Raw genomic sequence first — 21,929 nt, forward strand, 5'->3', positions numbered from 1 at the left:
CTGTGATATTATTTCTTCCTGTTCTGTGTTTACAGTAACGTATCACAGGTTGACTGTGTGAGGCAGTGCCAAGTTTTAAATGTGTAGCATTGGAGTAGCTGGTGTAGCAGGCACTTACATTTGTTCCAGTTGCCACTAAGTTGTGTGTGTTCACTTGACTAGAGGCAGGAAAAAATCAGTCACATAGTGGCTTCCCACATTCTTCTTAGTGAAGCTTGGTGACATATTGGAAGTCTTTTGTGTTAACTGTCTGTGGGTGTATCAAACAGCTCTGTGATTAATACTGAGATCTCAAACTAGGTTGCATGAATTTACCCGCATTTTTTGTTACTTGCACATTATTCATTTTGCAGTATGCTTGCCATGAGAGTAGAGTATGTTGCCTATGGCCCATATTTATGTACAGCCAGTTTGTTTTTCTACAGTTTGCTCCTGTGTGTGATATCGACAACCGATTATGTTTCAGTGAACTAATCCGACTGATTTATGTGAAGCTATCTCTCATCCTACACTGAACTTCTCATCATGTGTAAGAGGCTGGAGCATATCCCAGCTAACCTCAGCATGAAGACAGACAGACACATTACACACACCTACAAGTGGTCTGTAGTCTCCACCTGGCCTGCACTTCTGGAAACAGAAGCAGCTGGAGGAAGCCCACACAGACAAAGGGTGACACGTGCTGCTCATCTTTTCACACAGAGTGGCTAACCATAAAGCTACCACGCAGCACTCCCTCATATTCCTTTTGTAGTACAATTTAAGCTAGAAGGCCACTGATCATACATGCATTCACTGTCGCAGGTAAAATGCAATACAAAGTCATATTTTGCCCTTATCAGCTGCTCCCTCTAGGGGTCGCCACAGAGGATGATCTGCCCTCTGGCATCTCACCCTTTCCCTAGCATCCTCTTCTGTCACACTAACCCTCTGCATGTCCTCCTTCACAGCATCCATGAACCTCCTCTTTTATCATCCTTTTTTTCACTTGCCTGGCAGCTCCATAACGTGTCCCGGGTATCCACTATCCCCCCTCTGCTCATGTCCAAACCATATAACTTTGTCTCAAAATGACTGAGTCCCGCTGATTCCCATCAAATTCTGCCACCTGTCTTTTTATCAGTGCCACTATCTCCAAACCATACATCATAGCAGGTTGTAAACATTCCCTTTCTGCTATCCTCCTGTCACAAATCACCCCTGACACTCATCTCCACCCACTCCACTATCTTTTTTTACCTCTCTTCTGTGCTGTCTGGTGTTTTGAATGGTTGGCCCCAGGTATTTAAACCCCTCCACCTTCACTGCCTCTGCTCCCGCAGCTTCACTGTCACAGTGCTAGTGCTAAAAATCCTACTGGTCAACAAACGCCGCACCTCATGCACTATTCTGACCTCTGATCACCGATTCAGAGACGTACTGTGAAGCACCAAGTTGGTGATAGCACAAGGTATAAATAAGGAAGCACTGTAGAAGATCTCATCCCATCACAATTTAAAATCTGAAAGTTATGTTGTTTTGTATTCACAAATACAATCAAGAAGGTTTTGAACATCTATGATTGTTGGACATCATTGATCTCAAGATTTGTAAAATGATTGCGTGGTGCACACATTTCCAAATGAGCCAGCCTGGTCTAAACCCTTTAAATAAAAACCAATAGAGCACATAAAAGTTTTTTGAGGTATACTTCTAAACTTTTACTGAAACCAAATCAAAATAGTTGTGGTCTAACTTCCGGTATCATTCAGTTCACCATTATCTGGGTCCACAGATCATCTGTCTGTGCTTACACAGAAAAACTGTTTCCATATAAGGAAGAGAGCAACAGATGGCAGAAAGAACTAGTCAGATTTGGCTTGTGCCGCGTGGTTTGTGCTGTGCAGAAGGCTGAGCCGGGCAATGCGAAAAGGCGAGAAAGTGGGCGTGCCAGACATGTGCAACCTCCCAAAAACAAAGATGACACCCAGACTCCAGTCACATCCTCTTTCATTCACACATTCGTGCATGACGAATGTAAAAAGACAGAAGGTCGATTTATATTTACGAAGAAAGAAGCTTTTCAAAGAGAAAGTCTTTCCATTTAATCCATACAGTATAAACTAAAGATTGAAAGTAACAAAAAGTAAAGTAAAAGTAAAGTGACCCTGTGAAAACTCAGATAGACTCCCCACAATCCTGCATTAGGAAGATGGAAGAAAATAGATGGATGGATGATTAAAGTGCTTCCAGTGCCACTGCTGCAGAGCTCCTAAACGTAAACCTACTAATCCACTGCTACGCAATCAGTGACGCAGGCATCCTAATATTTCACTGAACTGGGATTAGTAATACCCATGTAAACCGCTGATGGCTGACAAACATTATGAGACATCATGATGCAACATAAGCAGCTCCCTTGTTTGATCCCTGGATGTAAAAGAGTGAGACTGACGCAAATCAGCCCATCGGTCCACGGTGCTGTCAAGGCCTCCATAAAAACAAGGGCATCCCCGCTATGTGGGGGTGGTGTGAGACAGCCACTGCATGACCATCACAATCACTCAAGGCAAACAGTGAGTAATTTAGGATCATACAAGTTACTGTTGTAGGCATGTGATAATATTCTATTACATAAAGTGATCTAAAGGAATCCTGATAAGGTCAAGAAATGAAGTCTGACAGTGGCAACTTCCTGAGCTCCTATGGTCAAAAGTGGCTAATAAACTTCTAGCTGAGCCTGTGGAAGATGCTGAGACCCGAGGTCATGTTTTGTTTTTTAAATTTCAAAGACTTTTATTGGTAAATAAATCAAGTATATGCAGAGAGTCAGGATTTACAGTGCTGACTCTTCTTTGTAACCCCTGTAGTTCTCTGTGGAGATCCATTCCTGCCATATCAACGCTCCAAGCTGATCACAGTTCAGTGATTAACCCCTGATCCTTGGTCCCATTAAGATCTGGGTAGTTTTCCGGTCTGAGATATTATTTTGCAGATCTCCGACCCTCTGTGGTGTCATTCGTGCCCCCATGATGACATGGTGTTCCACGATGCTTGAAAACACACAGACTGTAAATTTAAGCAGGTTATTTTGTTACATAAACACAACATAAAATGCTAAATTTGATGAAATCTGGTCAACAGAAACTTCCTTGATTCATATACATTCAGTTTAAACCGAGCACATTTACCTTAATAATGAATTGTTTGAATTAATTAACCTTTGATTTTAAATATTTGACTTGCATGTTAAATAAAATTGTTATTTTGAGTTTATTGAGGGTGAAGTTTTATGTATGTATGTATGTATGTATGTATGTATTAATGTTGAGCATATGCTAAACATTTATGTGGCAATTGAAATTGGGTTGTCAATTTATTAGGGACACCTCACTGACACAATTGCCTTTCAAGAAGGTTGTTGTTTTCTTTTTTTATTAGTTCCAAAATCATCTGATAGTGCTTCCTAAACTTTGTGCTCACTTTGGTGAGCACTGCCGCCTGACATCAAAAAGGTTCCTGGTTCAAACTTTAGCTAAAGCATCTCTTTATGACATTTCCATGTTTCCACTGCGCCTGTGTGGAGTTTCTCCATTTGCTTCTTACTACAGTCCAAAGACAGCTCAGCAGAATAAAGTGCTGTATGACGGAATAGTTTAACGCTTACCATCAGACTTGAAATGCCACTCCATGTCAGTCTTTGAAGGCGACAGGTTGTGTTGCTTTTTAACTGCACTGTATTATACAGAGAGGTGTTTCTGTTATCAAAAGGACCATCCATGTAATGAGCTACACTTCAGCAGCACCTTAAATTTAAGTCTGAAATTAGACCAGTTCTCCAAGAGGGTTAAAAATGGACATTATAACCTTCATGAAGGAAAGTTTATTCAGGCAAAGCTGCATCAGGTTCGACCAAGTGCCCCAGTTTAGCCACCTGTGTGCAAAGAATAAAGCAATGTGATACAGTAAACGACTATCAAATAAAAGCAGTGAATAAGTTGAAAGCAAACATACACCAAAGCTATCAGTATTTTTATTGACACTGTGCCCAAGGTCCTGCTGTGGTCTCAACTGATAACAGTTATATTTGCTTAATGTAGGGCAGTAAATGGAGACACAAATGCATCTAAAACGAGTCACTTACTCCTTTAAGTCATGACCACATCTGACAAAAATCTGTCTATTTAACTGACAGGACAAACTCATAAAGCCTTCTTTTGTTTATCCCCCAGTTACAAACTAAATAATATGCTAGGAATTGATTATTTATTAACATGTATTTAACCAGGAAGTGAAACTTTTAAGATCAAGTGTTTATTTTGCATGAAAGATTCTAGTAAAATCTCAACCTGAACTAGACCTATGGATGCTGTGGCAGCAGGAGGAGAAAGAATCGTACACTTCCACAGGACTAAACTGTCGACATATCCTCCCAGTCCGCCCACTCTCACATGAAGTGGAGCTATTTCCACAGTAACAGCAGTTTGAACTACGTCACTAGTGCAGATCCAGAGAGTAGAGGCAGATGATGTGGGAAAATTTTACATCAGCATACATATATTGGCAGCACTATGCGGCCAGCTCCCACTCACACTATTTTTCACTTGAGTGGTCCTGATACTTTAAGAAAATGCAGCTGATGGTTAATCAGAACTTATAGATGTGTCTTTTCAGAGGTTTAATAATGACAAGACTACAGAGGAGATGTCAGAGAAGGAAATTCGGAAAAGACTTGATAATACCGCAATGCTTGAAGACACGTGAGGACACTTGTGACAAAAACACACCGTCATCTATCAGCTGGTGAATTACACCCACTGCCACTTCATTAGGTACACCCATTCAACTGCTCTTTCACATAAATATCTGATGAGTCAATCACATGGCAGCAATTTACTCCATTTAGACATGGAGACATGGTCAAGATGACCTGCTGAAATTCAAACCAAGCATCAGAATTTTGAAAGAAAGATGATAAACATGGCATCGTTGTTGGTGCCAGACGGGCTGCTCTGAGTGAATACTGCTGATCTACTGGGATTTTCCCACACAGTCATCTCTAGGGCTTACAGAGAGTGATCAGAAAAACAAAAATTATCCAGGGAATTAGCTGAGTGGAAATGCCTTCTTCATAGGGGATATTGTGTTGGCACACTTTGGGCCCCTTAGTTCCAAATGAGCATCATTTAAACACACATCAGCCTACACGAGTATTGCTGCTGTCCATGTCTATACTTTTACAACAACAGTGTATACATTTTCTAATTGCTGCTTCCTGCATGTCCCAAAGCTCCAATGACCTCAGTCTGGTTTCTTGAGCGTGACACAGAAACAGTCACCAGATCACAGAATAATACAGCACCTTTTGGGTGTTGTGGAACAGGAGATTTGGATCATGGATGTGCAGCTGATAAATCGACAGTAACTGTGTGATGCAATCACGTTAATAAGGAACAAAATCTCTGAGGACTGTTTCCAGCACCTTATTGAAACTGTGAAACAATTACTTAATGCAGCTCTGAAAGAAAAGGGTGGTCAAACCCAGTACTAGCAAGGTGTGCCTACTGAAATGGCATGTGAATTTATACATGAAATATACTTCATTTCCCAGACTGCTCTTTGTATATTAATGGCAGGTTGCAAATTTGCCGTTCTTTGTCACAGACTGTTGTTCAAAGACAAAGTGAAAGAATCAAAAATCGTTGTCATACTGCTTGTAGAGGATGATATGCAGAAGCATTTGATTTGCTTTCACTTATCATTTATACAATACATCCTTTGGAACGCTACTTATGGCTGTAGAAACAGCATACAAACTTTTGGGCTGGCATGAAGCAGGGAATCGAACCAACAGGAAGACGAGCAGTCCGACCATCTCAAATCCAAGCAAACAGATTTCTGAACAGAAATTTAGCAAATATATCGTCATCCCAGCAGCAACATATGAGCAGCTTAACTATTTTTAGTCATTACCATTTTTGCTGCCATATCTACAATCTGCTTCTCTGATGTTTCTCATACCATTTATGGTAAGTTGGAGGTTAAAAATTTGATTTGACCACCTGAATTATATGTAAGGTTTTGGACCTAATTTAAACTTTTTGCCAGGAGGGCATTAATCTATCCCCTTCTCTCAAACTGTCTATAGTATTTTGTTTTTGGTACACTAATTAAAGACTAAAGGCAGGTCCAGTTTTTTTTTCTTTCATTACTGATCCTTCTTTATACTTTTCATACATCAGCACTTCTCCATTCTACAGCTGGTCAGTCGGAAGTGAGTCAACCTGTGGGCATGAAGGAATCCCCCTCAAACCAGTCCCCAGTGCTGCACGAGAAATACGCGCTAAAAGCAAAAAGTCTTCTCCTCGTAGGAGGCATGTAGGACTACTGCACGTTGTATCCAGTCCAAAATAGTTGAACACTCCGAGTTACTCTTATGACTGTAAACGTGGCATCCCCTTATAGTGCTCAGAGCCCAGGCTGCCTCCGCCTGTGAACGTGCTCCCTCCCACACGCAGTTTGTCAGTGAGGTGTAGGCGGGTGTCGATACACTTATACGAAAGATATGCAGCTCTGCAGCAAATGTGACGTATGCAACAGTTGGCACCGTCTTTTCGTCACAAGATGCATTATAGCTGTTGCCCACAATCACTAAATCTGCTGTTGGCAAATTGCATCAGCCAGCTCAGTGTCATGCCAAACTGGTGGGCAACTAATTTTCCCCATGGGAGCCACACTGAGGGACTGGGACTGTTGTGGAAGACCGCAGCAATAAACTTGTTTCTGCTCATTATTCACTTTATCTCTTTATAAACTCTTTATAAGCTTTGCAGCTCCCCGGTCAGCTCGAATGACTGAGATCAGGTGCTCATTAACATTTTGAAAGTGGAACAAAGTTGGTGATGCTGGGTGGATACACAGCTGTTTGGATACACAGCTGTTTGGTGCTGAAGTGGGGCCCTCAGTATTTGTCTTTCATTCTGACTAATCCTCTGAGTGTGATTTCTCTCCATTTAACTGCTGTGTTTAAATCCTTGCCCAGCAATGAGACCTCCAATTGTCTTTTTGTCATCTCTTCCTCTGTCCTCTGCCTGACTGCCAATGCCCACTGGACTTGTTCCCCACTCAAATCAAGCTGCGCATATAATTACTCTGCATGTTTAAAAGAGCAGCTAAGTAGAGAGTTAGACTCTGTGTGTATTTAACCTGGCTTTTTTATAATTACATTCAAGAAACCGTCTGTTCTTTTTGTGGCTGCTCATCTCATTCACTGCTCCTGGAGACTGGACCAGGAATCACACACACACAGACGAGGAGAGTCTGATTGTTTGGAAAGATTTATGTTCAGGGGTGGATACTAGAAGATGTTTTCATTTCTAAAAAAAACAGTCAGTAAACATAATTGTTATGTTAGGAGCATTTTTCTTGCTTTTCTTATAACCCCTGACTGGCTCTTATTTGTCATTTTGGACACTGATGTGCCAAGGAAATGTGTGCAGATTTATAATCCTAAAAATATATATAGATTTTTAAGATTTCTAGTCTTTAATTTAGTAATATTTCACGCCTAACCGTCAAACATTGTAATGTTCTACCATAAGCAAGGCTAACAGCCCTAAAATGGAAAGATTTACTGCACCAGAAGCCTGTAGACCAGGGGTGGGGAACTCCAGGCTTCAAGGGTCGGTGTCCTGCAGGTTTTAGATGTGTCCTTGACAACACAGCTGATTTAAATGGCTAAATTACCTCCTCAACATGTCTTTAAGTTCTCCAGAGGCCTGGTAATGAACTAATCATTTGATTCAGGCGTGTTGACATGGATGGATGACTAAAACCTGCAGGACACCGGCCCTCGAGGCCCGGAGTTCTCCACCCCTGCTGTAGACCAATCCCAACATCATTAAATCAATCACAGACAAGAACAAACAGCATTGTACTCCTTTGTATTTTAAGCAATTTATAATTTAAGCAATAATTTTAGTCACTAATATAGCTTGGAGTCTACCTAATCAAGCATCTTTACTTCTGCGAGTGTTTGGAGCTCAAGATTAAGCCGTTACAAGCTCTAAAAAAATGTATTCATACCCAGTATTTCACACTATGTCAGAACAACAGTACTTTCTTACTTTTTTGTTCATGGACTACAGCAATCTGTATTTAAAAGTATCACAGCCCGGAAGTGTTTTTATTACACTTTTACTGCACCAGCAGTTCTCCCAGCGGCGCTGAAGCGAGTCCGACCTTCAGCTTAAAACCTTAAATATAAAAGATGGGCCAGACTCGATGTGCGCCCACACTGTCAGATCACAGGAGTCACCGTGTGCTGGTGCACTATTGCTTCTTTGTGACTTCTAAGTAAATGCACTCATTAGAAAAGTGGAGAAAAAGGTGCCTCGGTGTCCTTGGATCTGCTGCCATCTGTGAACAAATTCCCTCCCACATACTGTTTGACAGTAATGTGTAGGTGGGTGTTGTTTTCTGCTGTAAACCCATTAGAATTTCTCTAAATGCGACATGCCGCTGGCTCCTATTCAGTATGCGCCGCCTTACCCACCACAGCATACATGTGCCAAACAATAGTGTCATTCAGAAAATCTTCACTGTATTTTAATTATCTTTTAAAGCAACAGATGAGTTTGCCTTGTTATCAAGCAATCTACATCATATTCTTATTTTAAAACTATCCTGTGGCATAAAAACACTTAAAGATACGACATCTGCACACTGGCTTTATTCCGAGGGGCAAAAAGTTGCACTACAAGTAAAAATTCCATTATAAAATAATGATAGTACAACACAGTCTGACTGGATAAAACAGTCATGTCTTTAATGATCGTGTTCAGTAATCACTCACAGCTCAGGCTGGAAAAACTAAGTTAAGTCTTGAATTTAGTAGTTCAAAGAAACTTCTCTAACAACAGCATCATTTCCTGGAGATGCTGATAAGAAGTGCACAATGAGTATTTGGGGGATTTCTTGATTGTCCAGCCTTGCTCAGCTCACACCACAGCATCTCAAGGTGGTTACAGACCAAAATTGTTGTTTCTTTTTCTTTAAACCATCTGTTCATTTATTTGTGCACCCCAGGTCAATGTCATGTTGGATGACCCAGTCTGTAGCATAGCGCCCTGACATTCGCCCCTAATATTTCTTGATTTAATTTTAGCTCCCTCAGTGCTAAGCCAATGGTGCTTTGCTGTTTGTATACAGCAAACATAATCCTCCTAGAAGTCATATCCAAAATAATAATGAAAACACTTGACTCCAAGTTTAATTTGGAACACATAGGACTCTATTATTAGTTTAGTAAGACTGCCTTGGTCCATAATTACAACTCAGAAGGAGATCCTGTCAGCCCTGAAAAGTTTTCAACCGTTTTTCTGGGAACTGCATTCTTTATCTTGGCAAGAAAGCCGATCATAAACAGACCGACCACGTGGAGAGTTCTGAAAGAGCAGATCAGTCTATGTTAGCTTATTTGTAGTACACATTCAGTTACATGGTATTTGCACCATTGTGGTGCACTAAGAGCCTTGTAAATTCTTACTTTTATAGCTGTGATTGTGGGCAGTTTGCTAGGCAAATATCGCCCTCTGCAGGTTCAACAGGAAACACTCAGGTGTAACTTTTTTTGTAGTAGCTAACAATTACTAACTATAAACAGGCCATTCAGGTAATACAATCGTTTATTTTTCTATAAATCTGTGCAAAATTTAAAGCACACAATAGCAAGATGGCACCCAACTGTGGCAGCAATATTTTAGCAAATAAATGAGAATCTAATACATTAACATCCAATCAGCTTTCTACTAATACAATCATCTCCTCTCACACAAAAAAGTGCAGATTAATTTTCTTAATGCCACTATGGCCTAATCTCAGTTTCAAAGGGATAGCCTCAGTTCCCTCAAGCATTCATGTTTGTTGGTGTATTAGTGGGAGGAATAGGTGTGTGTAACATTCATGTTTGATTAAAGTTTAAAACTGAGATTTGCAGTGTTTTCATCTATTGTAATACTGTGGTTGACGACTAACATGTCAATAAATCGGGAGGCAACAGGCACAGCCCCGTCCATGAACGATACTAGATTCTGCTAGTCGATGACAAAGAGTTAGTAAAATTCTAGATGTCAGTCGTAACCACAGGAGTGACTCCGTGAACGAGCAATGTCGGACCAAGGTTTCGACTCAACAGGTCCACCTGATGCAGGTAGGCACGGTAACGGCTTCTATCAGCTGGGGGGTGTGGCAAATACAAGAAACGCACAGCTGGCTGAGGGACACCATGACGGCAAATCATATCATTGACGGCACAGATGTACTCATCTGTAAGTTGAGAGGCATTATTGGGATATGTCTGGTTACAGTCTTCTCTCTCATCTTCCTCATTCTGTTCAGCCCTTTCTCTTTGCCTCTGCCAGTGTAGCGCCACCACCTCATCCCAAGCCACCATCTGCACCTGAGCTGAGATCCTTAGATCCCTAAGCATACCCTGGAGCTTTGCTTCCTCCTTTTCTTGCAGACTGTAGCCAGCCTCCATGCACAAGAAGAGTCGGAGTCTCGCCTGGTTCCAGGCACGGGAATCGTGAAGCACACAAGCCAGCTGGAGAAGAAACAATGAGCAGATGCCAACATAACTATGGCTGTCTGGCTGAAGAAGATTCATAGGCCACACATCAATGAATGGCCCGGCCACACCTCTGATCTTTCTTCCTGACCCTAAGACTCTGTCCCGGTTGAACTGGTCGAAACACCGAGCCAGAGTCACATTCTTTCCCATTTTTACAGCATCAGCAATCACAGAGACGTATTCCTCTTCCTGGAGGTCTTTGGGGTCCTCAGCACCTCGCAGACTGGGAAAGAAGGGAGAGCGTTGCTCTCCAGGGACTTTGGTTGGACAGACCGTATCAAAGCTATGGCCTGTAGACAGGAGAATATGACCTTGGAGGTGGTCATGAGGAGTGCAGTCATCATAGAAACCCAAGACAAGGGTGTTGGGCCTCATTCCACCTAGAATCAAAGACTTGTATCAACTGTGCTTTGAATAAGAAAAATATGAATGATAAAATGATGTATTATATTGGAAATGCTGCCATAACTACTGCTCAGTGACAGACAGGACCTAATCCTACAACAGTAAAGGTAAAGCCACCTACCAAAGCCTGAGATGAAAAGCAAATTCTGAACGCCGTGTCGGACGGAGTCAGCCAGGGTCAGGTTGACAAACGCTTTGATTTTCAAATGATCCACTAAACAGAGCCAGGAGTCATATCGACTCTGCAAAGGATCAGAGGGCAGCTCATCTGCACACACACAGAGGCACACACAATATAACAAGAATCAGACTTTCATAGGGAAAACAAGCAAACTTCTGTTTTAACACTTTTCCCTCTCACTGTGAAATCTCGTTAACGTTAGGATTCATTAAAAGTGATTTACACTCAGAAATAACAGCTCTTTTCATCAAAGACTATCACTGAGGTACAAATATCTCCCTCTAAGACCTAAAGTACTCAATAATCCACTAGATCGGGCTCCAGCGTACACATTTCTTACCCAGCAAGCCCAGCTTTATGTGTCCAAGCACATAGAGGCCGCTCTTCTTCAGATCATTAATGAAAGTCATGAGGCCTGTACAGCTGCGAGGGTTTGCAACCATCAGAAGCACCTGGGGCCTCCAGAACTTAACATGGTCCTTTCGCACATCCAACATCAACAAGTACTTACGCACCTTGGTAATTACAGAAAATAGTAAATAATGATTAAATATAAGTGATTCATGCATATTTATGTCACATTTGTGATTCATGTGAGTGAAAAACACTTTATGCACCTGGTGGAAGATGAGGGCCTGGCTGATGTAGCCCCAGTTGCTGATGGGCCCCAGGTAGTGGATAAGCATCAAGAGCACCAGCATAAAGGCTATGCTGGCAAATGCATAAATTGCATTGATCAAAAATATCATGACCAGGCAGCCGAGGATGCCCAGAGTGCAGGTGTGCCATGTAAAGAAACGGAACGAGGGTCTAAATATAAAACAAGAAATAAACAAAAATGAAAGAACATGTATGAAAATGTTCCATTTTGGTTTTACCTGTGCAAATAAAATCTAAAGCAGAAAGGTAAGCCACTGCCTTATGCTGCACTGTACCTGAAGTTTGGTGCAGAAGCCCATTCAAGAGCCAAACAGGCCAGGTTCACAGCAGCATACACCAACAAGAAGAAGATGGTTACAATACCAGCAATGGTGTTCAATTTACCTGCAAATAGCACCATCTAGTGGAGGCGATTGGAAAAAAAAACAGGTTTTAGTGAAAATTAAGAGTGGCTTTAGTAGAAAATCTCAAACTGATATGCCATTGAGACCAAAAATTCTTCCGTTTTAGTCCAGAAAAATATCCAGTCAAATGATACCAAGTGAACAGGCTTTGACATGCACCATTAAAATGCAACAGAACAATGTTTGCAACAATAAAACTCACTATACGTCGACTATGATAGCTTTGAACCCCCGGCTGCCTCGACACCACAAATTTAAACAGCTACACTGTATCTGAATTTACTGAAAAATCCTTTCACTCGAGCTAATGAGCTGAAGTTAAGCAGCATGGTACTGTAAGAATTCACTTATTAGTTTGACAACATTCAGCTCCGTCTCCCTGCCAGAACCTTTCAAGCTGTGAGTCCTCTTCACTCGACAAATGAGCGAAAATCTGAAGCTGAGCACAATGATGCTCAAAGTCTTTTTGCATCGCTGAGCAGCGGCTGAAGAATGAGCAAAGTTAAATGAGCTATCAGTTTGTCTGCTCTTGATTTTTCCTTCCTCTGTTCCAGCTTTCATTTACAATCAACTGCAGACAGCACTGCACCTTTAGCAAACAGTGTATGACGTCAGTGCTGATGCAGCATCACTACACACATCCTAATTTATTTTTCCCCACCTGTATTAGAAACAGAAGACAGGGTGGAAGTGGAAAGATTTTCTTTTATTTTTTAAATTACTTTTCTTAATATGCTATTACTGACTTTTTCACTAGTTTCCTCAAATTTTATTCAGGGTCCATAATTCAGACCAAGAGAACAAGATCCCTTCAAAATGTGACTTGGACACTTTAAGTCTGGTTAACCTTTGAATCTGAGCCTTCTGCACTTTGGCAAAGCTACAAGAAGCTCGCCAAGCTTCGCCTAGTCACAGTTGCCACTGTAAACATGTTCATGCATTTGAGGGCGTCTACGGTTTGATGGCAGAGCCATACTTGGCAAATGGGCAATAAGCTGGTCCACTGATGTGCATGACATTGGTCTTAAAAGTGTTAAGGTACAGACTGAGTAGCACTTTTGGGTCTGTGCAGAAATTATTTTGCAACTTCAATCGTGTCTTCAAGAAGGCAGATGTTATCTGCAAAATCGAGGTTCTGAAGGATAACAGCTGCATGCTGGGAACCTTCTCTTAGTGGGGCCATCAGTACTGCAAAGCGTGTCGAGTGTAATGATATAACTTTAAAGGTGCAAGTGACTGTAGGGGGGAAACTGTACTCCAGCAGGGTCTTCAACAATATATTACAACTGATCTTCAAGGCAATAAAGCATGACTTTGTTAAGAGATGTATTCTAAAACACTTCTTTAGCTGAGAATCAGAGAGGAGAAACACACAGTTTTACTTGTTGCTTAGCAAAGGCAGCTCTGAGCTCTCGCACGAGAGTGAGGGCTCAGGGACTCGCACTCTGAGACTGCCCTGGTCTTTATTTCATACATCAGTGGGTGTTTATTCCTTACATTGGAATGTGGAGGTGTATATATGTGTGTGTGTGTGTGACCCCATAAACGACTTCCCTAAACCTGCTGGTCTGGAAAATCCAACAGTTCATCTAAATGTAAAAAAGGCACTTAGACTAAAACTGACATAGCTACGTTTAGGCACGACCTTTCCCATGCTCCCAGGATGTGGGTGTGAATGCCAGAGCACTCTGGAATGCACACAAAGCCTTTGCAGACTATTAAGGATCGCATATCCTATCACTACTATATGTAAACTTATATTATTAAAAGATTATACTGACTACTAAGTACAATTTTCTATTGACAGACTTCCTTACAGGGGCCGTGGCCTCTTCCAGGACTCTGCGTTGTCAGAATATGGGCCAATGTTGATCATACTGATGTACTAGTTTGAGCAGAAGGTGGTTGTAAGAAAGGGTGATGGCAACTGCAGTCTTCAAGAAGGGTGAGGTTTCCTCTTGTTAGTACACGGACTATACCTGACAGACCTCAACATCAGTGGAGAGAAGTTTTAGAAAGCAGTATTTTCCAAGTGTTGGGTCTTCCTGCACCTTTATATGAAAATTTCTTCAGTTTTCTTGCCAGAGAGCTCAAAAACTAGTTTTCAAAGTGATGAACAGGCTGCAAGACAGGCTGCCGTCTGTGGTGATGTGAATGAACTCTGCAGTGTTTTCAGTTAGTAGTTAACGAGCATGTCCTACGAAGAGGTTATTAGCCACATCTGCCACCCAGCAGTCTTTTCGTGCCATCCTAAATGTTTCCAGGAGGAGCCCCATCACCTACAGGAACCTACTGAAGATCTTGAGTGTCACCCGCAATCACTGACTACCTCATGATGGCCATGTGATGCTTTAACATGTGACAACTGGGGCTGCCTCGCTGTGGGACACAGATGTTAAGAGGTATTGTGGCGGACCATCTCTGACGCAAGAAACTGATTGAAGAGGACGTTAGACTGCAGAAAGAAAACCTGTGTGTCATGCTGAACTGAGGTGTTTGGAAGGACTTCATAGTATAACCAAGAAGAATTGGAGGATGATGTGTCTGCCCTTTACCATTCATCTATTTTCATCAGGTATTTTGAATTGGTTGCTGTATCCTAGATTACTGGGTATGTGTAAACAATCAGTGTAAGATGGCTCAGCCTATAAGCTAATGAGATATCTGCTTTCAAGGCGAGACTATCTAAACTTCAAACACAGAGGAAAATGCAAACATATGATGTGATACTGATATCCTACCTGCACAAGCAACCAAGAGACAAGCACTGAGACCCAGGGGTTTCCACTTTGAGAGGTTTTCCTTGCCAGAGCCAGAACACCGCCTGCAGAGATTTAGACAACTAACAAAAGCAAAGTCTCTCTGTCTGTTTCGCTCATCGTCCCAAATCCAATAAATAACTGAGTCACACGAGGACTTTTTTTCCTTTTGAGAAAGTCAACACCGCGTGCCATCTGTTGTCAAACGAAGCTTTCCAGATTAACATGTCTCCACTTGGAAAATGACACATGATGAAATTAATAACAAGTGACAATTTCTCACATTTGAGATGGAGACCCAGCTCAGCAGATGGCTGAATATTAAAATGTCGACTCAGCTACAGAAGACCAGATGAATTGGATATGCTTTTATATAATCCAGATCAACACTTCACAGCCTGATCATTAGAAATTAACTCCTTTTTATTACAGGAAAGGTTAGCATCCACATCTGATGGCTTCTTATAGGAAATTGTTAATGTTAGAGACAAGAAATCCAAATTACAATCATCAGGCAGCAAAACGCATGCTCAAGAATCTCACCAAACAGGTCGTCTTTGGACAGGGCGTACAGCACCCTGGAGGCTCCAATAAGGTTACTCATTGCTGCAGACAGGGCCGAGGAGTAAATGCCAACTGTGACCATGGGTGGCAATATATTAATGTCCCCCAGGAAGCTGTAGTCTCTTTGGAGAAGATAACTAGGAGAAATTGGGAAAATATGACATGTGAAACTAGTTGTAAAGTCTAAAAAGTTTATTAAATTTTAATTATATAGTTCTAATTCACAACAACAGTCACCCCAAGGTGCTTTATATTGTAAGGTAAGGATGCTATAACATTAGAAAGAAACAATCAGACGACCTCCTGTGAGCAAGCACTTAGTGACAGTGGGAAGGAAAAAAATTTTTTTTGTAAAACAGACAGTTTTGTTTTCACAGATCCGACTCTGAAAGCAGTGACTGTCAACATCTTAAACAAGAGTAGTTGTTTATACTTGTTTCAGAGTATCTGTGTGTGTTGTGTGTCTAACCGGTCACAGGACCATGCCGCCAGCAGACTCAGCACATTATATGTGATGAAAGTTGTAAAAACAGCAGCAAGACTTCCTCTCGGGATGGAATAGCCAGGGTTTTTCAGATCACCTGAAGGAGGAAAAATAAATCAGCATCCATGTTGAACACATTTAAACATAGAAACATTAAGGTTTGGCCAAACTCAGACCTTTCCCACATTATACACGGCGTGCCGAATCTGCGCCTGGATCCAAGAAAAACCTGCAGTTCTAGAGATGCGTTAGTCAACCCATTATTTTGCTCTGCAAGCAGACGATTACCTACAGCTTAATACGTACACTCTCACAGCATATTTTTCCATTTTTCCTTTCAGGCTGTCAACAGTTGCTGGTCAATACAGTGCTGTGAAAAAGTATTTTTCCCCTCACTGATTTCCTTGCATGCGAGTCACATTCGCATGTTTTATTTCAAACAGAATTTAACAATAGACAAAAATAACCAGAGTAAATACAAAATGCAGTTTAAATTATTTCCTTTATTAAGAGAAAAAAATGCTATACCACATAGACCCATGCAGATTTGATGAATAACTTAATTTGATGATCTGTGTGACAAAACGAAAAAAATAAATTTGGGAGGAAAATACTTCTACACACCACAGCAGCTTAAAAAAAAAAAAAAAAAAAAAAGTGGTAAATTTTAAAAGCCAAATGATTAATATCAAATAAAGTACAATAACTACAGGCTTTTACTCTCTGGCCTATGGATCCTCTGACAGGACTTTCTTTTATGGCTTTTGCGAGAATTATAGCACTCAGCATGTTAAACTTGTTGTTTTCATCATTCCTGAAGTGACATACAGCTAGAGAAAGCCACCACTGCTTTCCCTCGTCTTTTTAAATGAAGTTTTACCTGACATGTTGGACCCTGCCATGATTCCAGTGCAGCCGTTGAACATGACCGCAAACACTCTGGTAAAACTCATCATGGCACCAGTGGTGTAGTCCACCGTGTAGGCGGCTAGAGGGAGTAACAGGAGGCTCGACTGTGTCATTTATACAAACAAAAAGGATGTTTGAATGTAAATGTCAGCATTTTTTACTAATTCAAAGCGTTATTGGAAAACTGGATCTGTAATTGCATTTTTCTGTCTCCTTACAAAGCAAAAACTAAATAAAAGCCAATCAACACATCTGATGACGTGTCCAATGCTTACAGAACAGGTTTCCCTCCAGCGTGTGCAGCCTGAAGCCTGTATAATTGGCAGTGCTCATGCTGGTGGTGTTCACTGCAGACGTGTGTGACAGAGTCACCACGGTGGGCCCCAGAATGAAGAAACTAATGAAGATCGAAGCCAGGACCGTCATGACTACGATGAAGATAATGAAGGTGGCTTTTGCATAGATGTGGGCTCCCACCTGTAATCATAAGCTGGTAAAGTTACTCCACTTAAATATTAAATATCTACACATTGTTTCTATGCATGAATCAAAAATTCAGATATAAATATTAAAAGAAAAGTATAGCTTAAAAAATAAATTTGGAACAGTAATAATTGTTGATTTAAAACATTCAAATTCCTCAGTTCTTTATTTGTTTAGCTCTCATACAATACAGTAAATATCTCAATAATCTTAGAATATATCTAAAAGAAGGGCAATGAAAAACTCCAATCTCACCAGACACACAATGAAACACAGGAAAAGCAGGGCGGTGCCATAAAGCAGAGACCACCAGTATCCCGACGGCAGCATATGATGGTGACCTGCAGCAGCTGCAGCCCCCTCTGAGTGACAGTAAAACAGAGTTAGTGCATAAACAAGCCAAAACATCTACATGTCCCATCTTGTCCCAATAGACTTCACCTTCTGGGACCCCGAAGGTAGATGTAATAGCCTCGACCAAACCCAAAATGTAGAGAGCACTACTGCAAATGTTGGCAAAGAAAAACATGATCCCAATGCTGCCACCAAACTCTGGACCCAGGGCTCGGCTGATCATGTCTGGTGGTCCAAGTTGAGGAATTTCTGACTTGAGGGTGGCAGTGGAATAATTAGTTTTCCCCTGGGGGGTCTTAAAGGACTGAAATGACCTAAAGTGTTCAAGTGTCATGAACATGGATGAATGCTCTAAATTAGAATGAAAGTTTCTTCAATGCTTCACTTCTAATCTCCTAAGAAAGAATACAGTGGACCATCATTACAAGAAAAGAGAAAGAGCTAATGGTCTACGACTGCTGGAACTGATCATGTTAATAAAGATGTATTTTTTATTGCATCTCAGGACTTATTTAAATAGTCTTCGATTGTCCAGTTTTAGTGAGGCTGTGCAAATTGTTGCCGCTTTCTGATCTTGCGTTCTTTTTGTCCTCCGTAAACCTTCGAGATGGTTGTGTTAAAAAAAATAAAAATAAAAGAATCCCAGCAGCAGGTTTTGAATACTCAGACCAGCCTGTCTGCCACCAACACACATGCAACATTCAAACTCACTTAAATCTATTTTGTTACCCATACTGATGCTCGCTTTAAACTTCAGCAGGTTGTCTGAACCATGTTAAGTTACTGCCAAGTAATTGGCAGGACAGTTATTTGCTGTCGTAAGCAGTTCAACAGGTGTACCTAATAAAGAGGCTACTAAGAATATAAAGTTTGAAACAATATTTAAAGGTAAGCCATTGCATCGCTTAAAACCTAATTTATCAATTATTGGCAGGCTTTAGGATTATCATGTATTATTTAATTTTGAAAGCATCTGTGACCAAAATGGGAAGGACTTACAAGGGATCATTTCTTCATTTAGAATAAAAAACATGAGTGGGCCAGTAGGAGAGCAGCAAAGCTCAAAGGAATAATACTGATTTACTTTTGACACTGGTGTCTTTTTTTATTTGAATTTTAACCATCTTTTATCTAGCCTGCATGAAAGTACACATGGACCAAAGCTAAGACACGCTTTAAAAGGTGCACAACTCAAGACAACTTGCTGCCATCACACAATTAAGCAGCCTAGTGTGGCTGCATTCTCTTAGCTATCTTTTCCTGAATTTGAATGACATCTCTTTCACGTCTTCCCTTACATAACCTCAAGACATTTTCAATCACAGTCAAGAGAAGACCTTTGACTGCAGCCAGATTCTAAAATATAGAATGCCAAACACTTGGTCTCAATACTTCCCCTTTAAGAGGCAGCTAAAGACCTGAAAAGAAACAAAGGAGATGCCTGTGCAGCTAGAGGATATACAGCAATAAAGCAAATCAGAGGGAAAAAATAAGTGTGTTAATGAATTCATAAACAAGGTGTGATTTGAAAGGCCACTTCCCTTTCTAAGCAATAAAAGGATACAGTAGGCACCTCCAGCATCTAGAGCTCCATTGGTGGAGATTGCACAGATGGAGAGCACAGTCATTGTGATGATGAAGTAGGCCACCAGGAACATGGCAATAGAATGGTACAGCCCTGCTTGGCCCACAACAAATCCTGTAATAAGCAAGTAATAGCACATCTTTCACTGAACATCTTTTTTAAATCACTTTAAACCTTTGAGCATCACATTTAAAAAAAATAATAATAAAAATGATTGAAACAAGTTTAAAATCTATCAGACGAGAAATATCAAACATTTGCTGCAGTTTGAATACTCACAGCTTGCAGTAGTAACTTCTCCAAACTCAGCGCCCTGATTCATAAGTACGGGTTGGACTGTTTTACAGGCTGACGTGATAACTATCAGAGCCTGACTACACAGCTTCAGTATCAGTCTATTTTCTAACATGTAAGCAGAATTTTCCTCAAACAGTGAGCGTGCAGTGCAGAGTGGAGGCCCGAAGTCTACTCAGATTCAACAGATCTTTGAATAGCGAGCCATAATCACTTCAGCTGCATTTGTGTCACTGGGACTAGATTACCGTATTTCCCAATTTACCTTTTTTACGCATCCAAATAATACAAAACGCTGCAGCCAGACTTCTAATATGTTTCAGTAAGCAAGCCCAGATTATTCCTGTGTTACTTTCCACCTACTTCCACTTGATTTCAGAATTTGAGTTCAAGTAGTCATACTAACCTCAACACCATACAAAGTGCTATGGTCCAGACTCTCAAATTCTTGCTTTTTGCAGGATTTGCTAACAAGCTCTGAATTTAGTAGTTAGGGGGACTGGGAATAGTCTCCCACTCCAGCTACGTTTAGGTGACTGTGTTTAACCTCTCTGTTTTTAGGATCTGCTTTTTACCTGTGTTTTTGTTTTTAAAATATGGTTGTGTTATTTATTGTCATTTTTGATTATTTACTACGATTTTTCTTTTTGTATCTTATTTTGTTGAACAGCACTTTATGACTATATGTCTGTGGAAAGCATTTAATAAATGTAATCACTGAAAGTGCTTAACCAACTTAGTAGACAACCCAGTGTAAGGTTTATGCCACAGCTGCCCCACATTAACAATATTGGTAATGACCAAAATCAGCTTTTACATTTCTGTAATGGTTAATCCACCAGTTTACACAAGCGATTTAATGGAAATATTTTAAACACTAAAATTAAATAATTATTGTTCTCCATGAAGTTTCAAATTACCTTTAGAAAGTAGAAAATAGTAAAGCACTTTAAAAAAACATTAAGTTGCCAAATTACAGTTATTTTCTTGCATTATTGAAAGACAGAAAAAACAGAAAAAAATAGTTTGCGGTCAAATGTTATGTTCAATTGATTTCCTATTCAGTCATTTTTTGTTTCGAACAAGTTTTTTCAAACAGTTCAAAAACATTTGTGTTTTCTTGTTTTGTATAAAAGGTGTATCATATATCATAATAACACACACGGGTCTTCAGACAGCTGCTTTAAAAAAAGGTCCAGGCATTTGTAAAAGCAGATGAATGAGCAAGGAAGGGTATGACCATTAGCACAAGGTTAAGTTTAATCAGCCCACATCTCCCCTGAATATCCATTAAAAACACCATCTAGATGATTAGTTGGATGACCTATAAAATCTTGAGGCCCAGGCTATTTTAGTGAAATGCCTCAGGTTTAAACCCCTAGAGGCGTTTGGTATTTTATAAAGTTGTTTCATAAAACAACTTTATCGGAGTTTTTTGTTTTATAAAGTTTCTAAAGGAGAACAAGCCGAGAACCAAACCAAATCAATTCCCTAGTTTGCACCTGTGGATCCTCACAGAGGGCCATAGCACAGGTGAGGCGTTGATGTCCAGAGAAAAATGAGGAAATAAGAGTTAACCGGTGATATTACTGAACTAATCGTCAGTATCAAGTTAAACTCATTTTTAATTGTCCATAACTGATGGAAAAAAAATGGGTGTGGGGAGTAAAATATCTCCATATTCTGGAGTCGGACATGAAAGATTGAAAACCACTTATTTGGCTACAAATAATCCACTGAACACGTGTCAGGACTCATTTTTGTTGAGGTAGAGACTTTATTTTTCAGTCTTTTTAAGATCTCCTGCTGATACTCACCAATCCGCAAGAACACAACAACGCTGAACATGGACAGTAAAGTTGGAATGACGACTCCAAACAGCACCCCGAGCTTCTGAGGCGCCCTATCCTTGGATCGTCCGGGGTGTACCCCTCCTCCGACCCCGGTGCGTTTAGATCCATCAGACGGCTCGCCGCTAGTGGTCAGTCGGTAGTGTAATAAAGGCGTTTTTTCTGACATCGTAGATTATCAATAATAAAGGTAAGTGCAACTTTATTTAAATAAAAGACCAGTTCTATATTGTTGTTATGGTGAAACGTGCCATCCACGTCGAGAGCCGCCATTTACCTCCACGCCTCACCTGCACGAGCCCTTCACCTTGGGCAGGTAATTTGCTAATTGGAGACAAAAATGACGTTGCTTCCTGCAAGGGCTCGTCCAATAATGTCCAGTCTCGTC

The 21,929-nt window shown here is 40.7% G+C and overlaps 1 protein-coding gene across 1 annotated transcript; it reads right to left on the reverse strand.

The window, feature by feature from the left end:
* Positions 1 to 8,695: 8,695 nt before the first annotated feature.
* Positions 8,696 to 21,858, reverse strand: LOC101468449 (solute carrier family 12 member 9). The gene is made up of 14 exons (XM_024806170.2): positions 21,509 to 21,858; positions 19,377 to 19,511; positions 17,900 to 18,037; positions 17,714 to 17,820; positions 17,251 to 17,452; positions 16,947 to 17,054; positions 16,052 to 16,163; positions 15,562 to 15,719; positions 15,001 to 15,083; positions 12,131 to 12,255; positions 11,813 to 12,005; positions 11,536 to 11,710; positions 11,136 to 11,282; positions 8,696 to 10,989 (listed from the first exon to the last, which is right to left on the reverse strand). The coding sequence occupies exons 1-14, from the start codon at positions 21,708 to 21,710 to the stop codon at positions 10,103 to 10,105; spliced, it is 2,772 nt and encodes a 923-aa protein (XP_024661938.2). The 5' UTR covers positions 21,711 to 21,858; the 3' UTR covers positions 8,696 to 10,102.
* Between the last annotated feature and the right edge of the window lie 71 nt (positions 21,859 to 21,929).

This window comes from Maylandia zebra, linkage group LG18 (assembly GCF_041146795.1).
Source record: "Maylandia zebra isolate NMK-2024a linkage group LG18, Mzebra_GT3a, whole genome shotgun sequence".
NCBI classification, from domain to species: domain Eukaryota; kingdom Metazoa; phylum Chordata; class Actinopteri; order Cichliformes; family Cichlidae; genus Maylandia; species Maylandia zebra.

Bases quoted from the DNA above. Each gene is read 5' to 3' on its own strand.
- LOC101468449 (XM_024806170.2), bottom strand. From the start codon at position 21,710: ATGTCAGAAAAAACGCCTTTATTACACTACCGACTGACCACTAGCGGC. The intron at 12,006-12,130 runs GTACAGTGCAGC...TTTTATATTTAG, and splicing joins GCTTCTGCACCAAACTTCAG to ACCCTCGTTCCGTTTCTTTA. The intron at 11,711-11,812 runs GTGCATAAAGTG...GTAATTACCAAG, and splicing joins AGGCCCTCATCTTCCACCAG to GTGCGTAAGTACTTGTTGAT.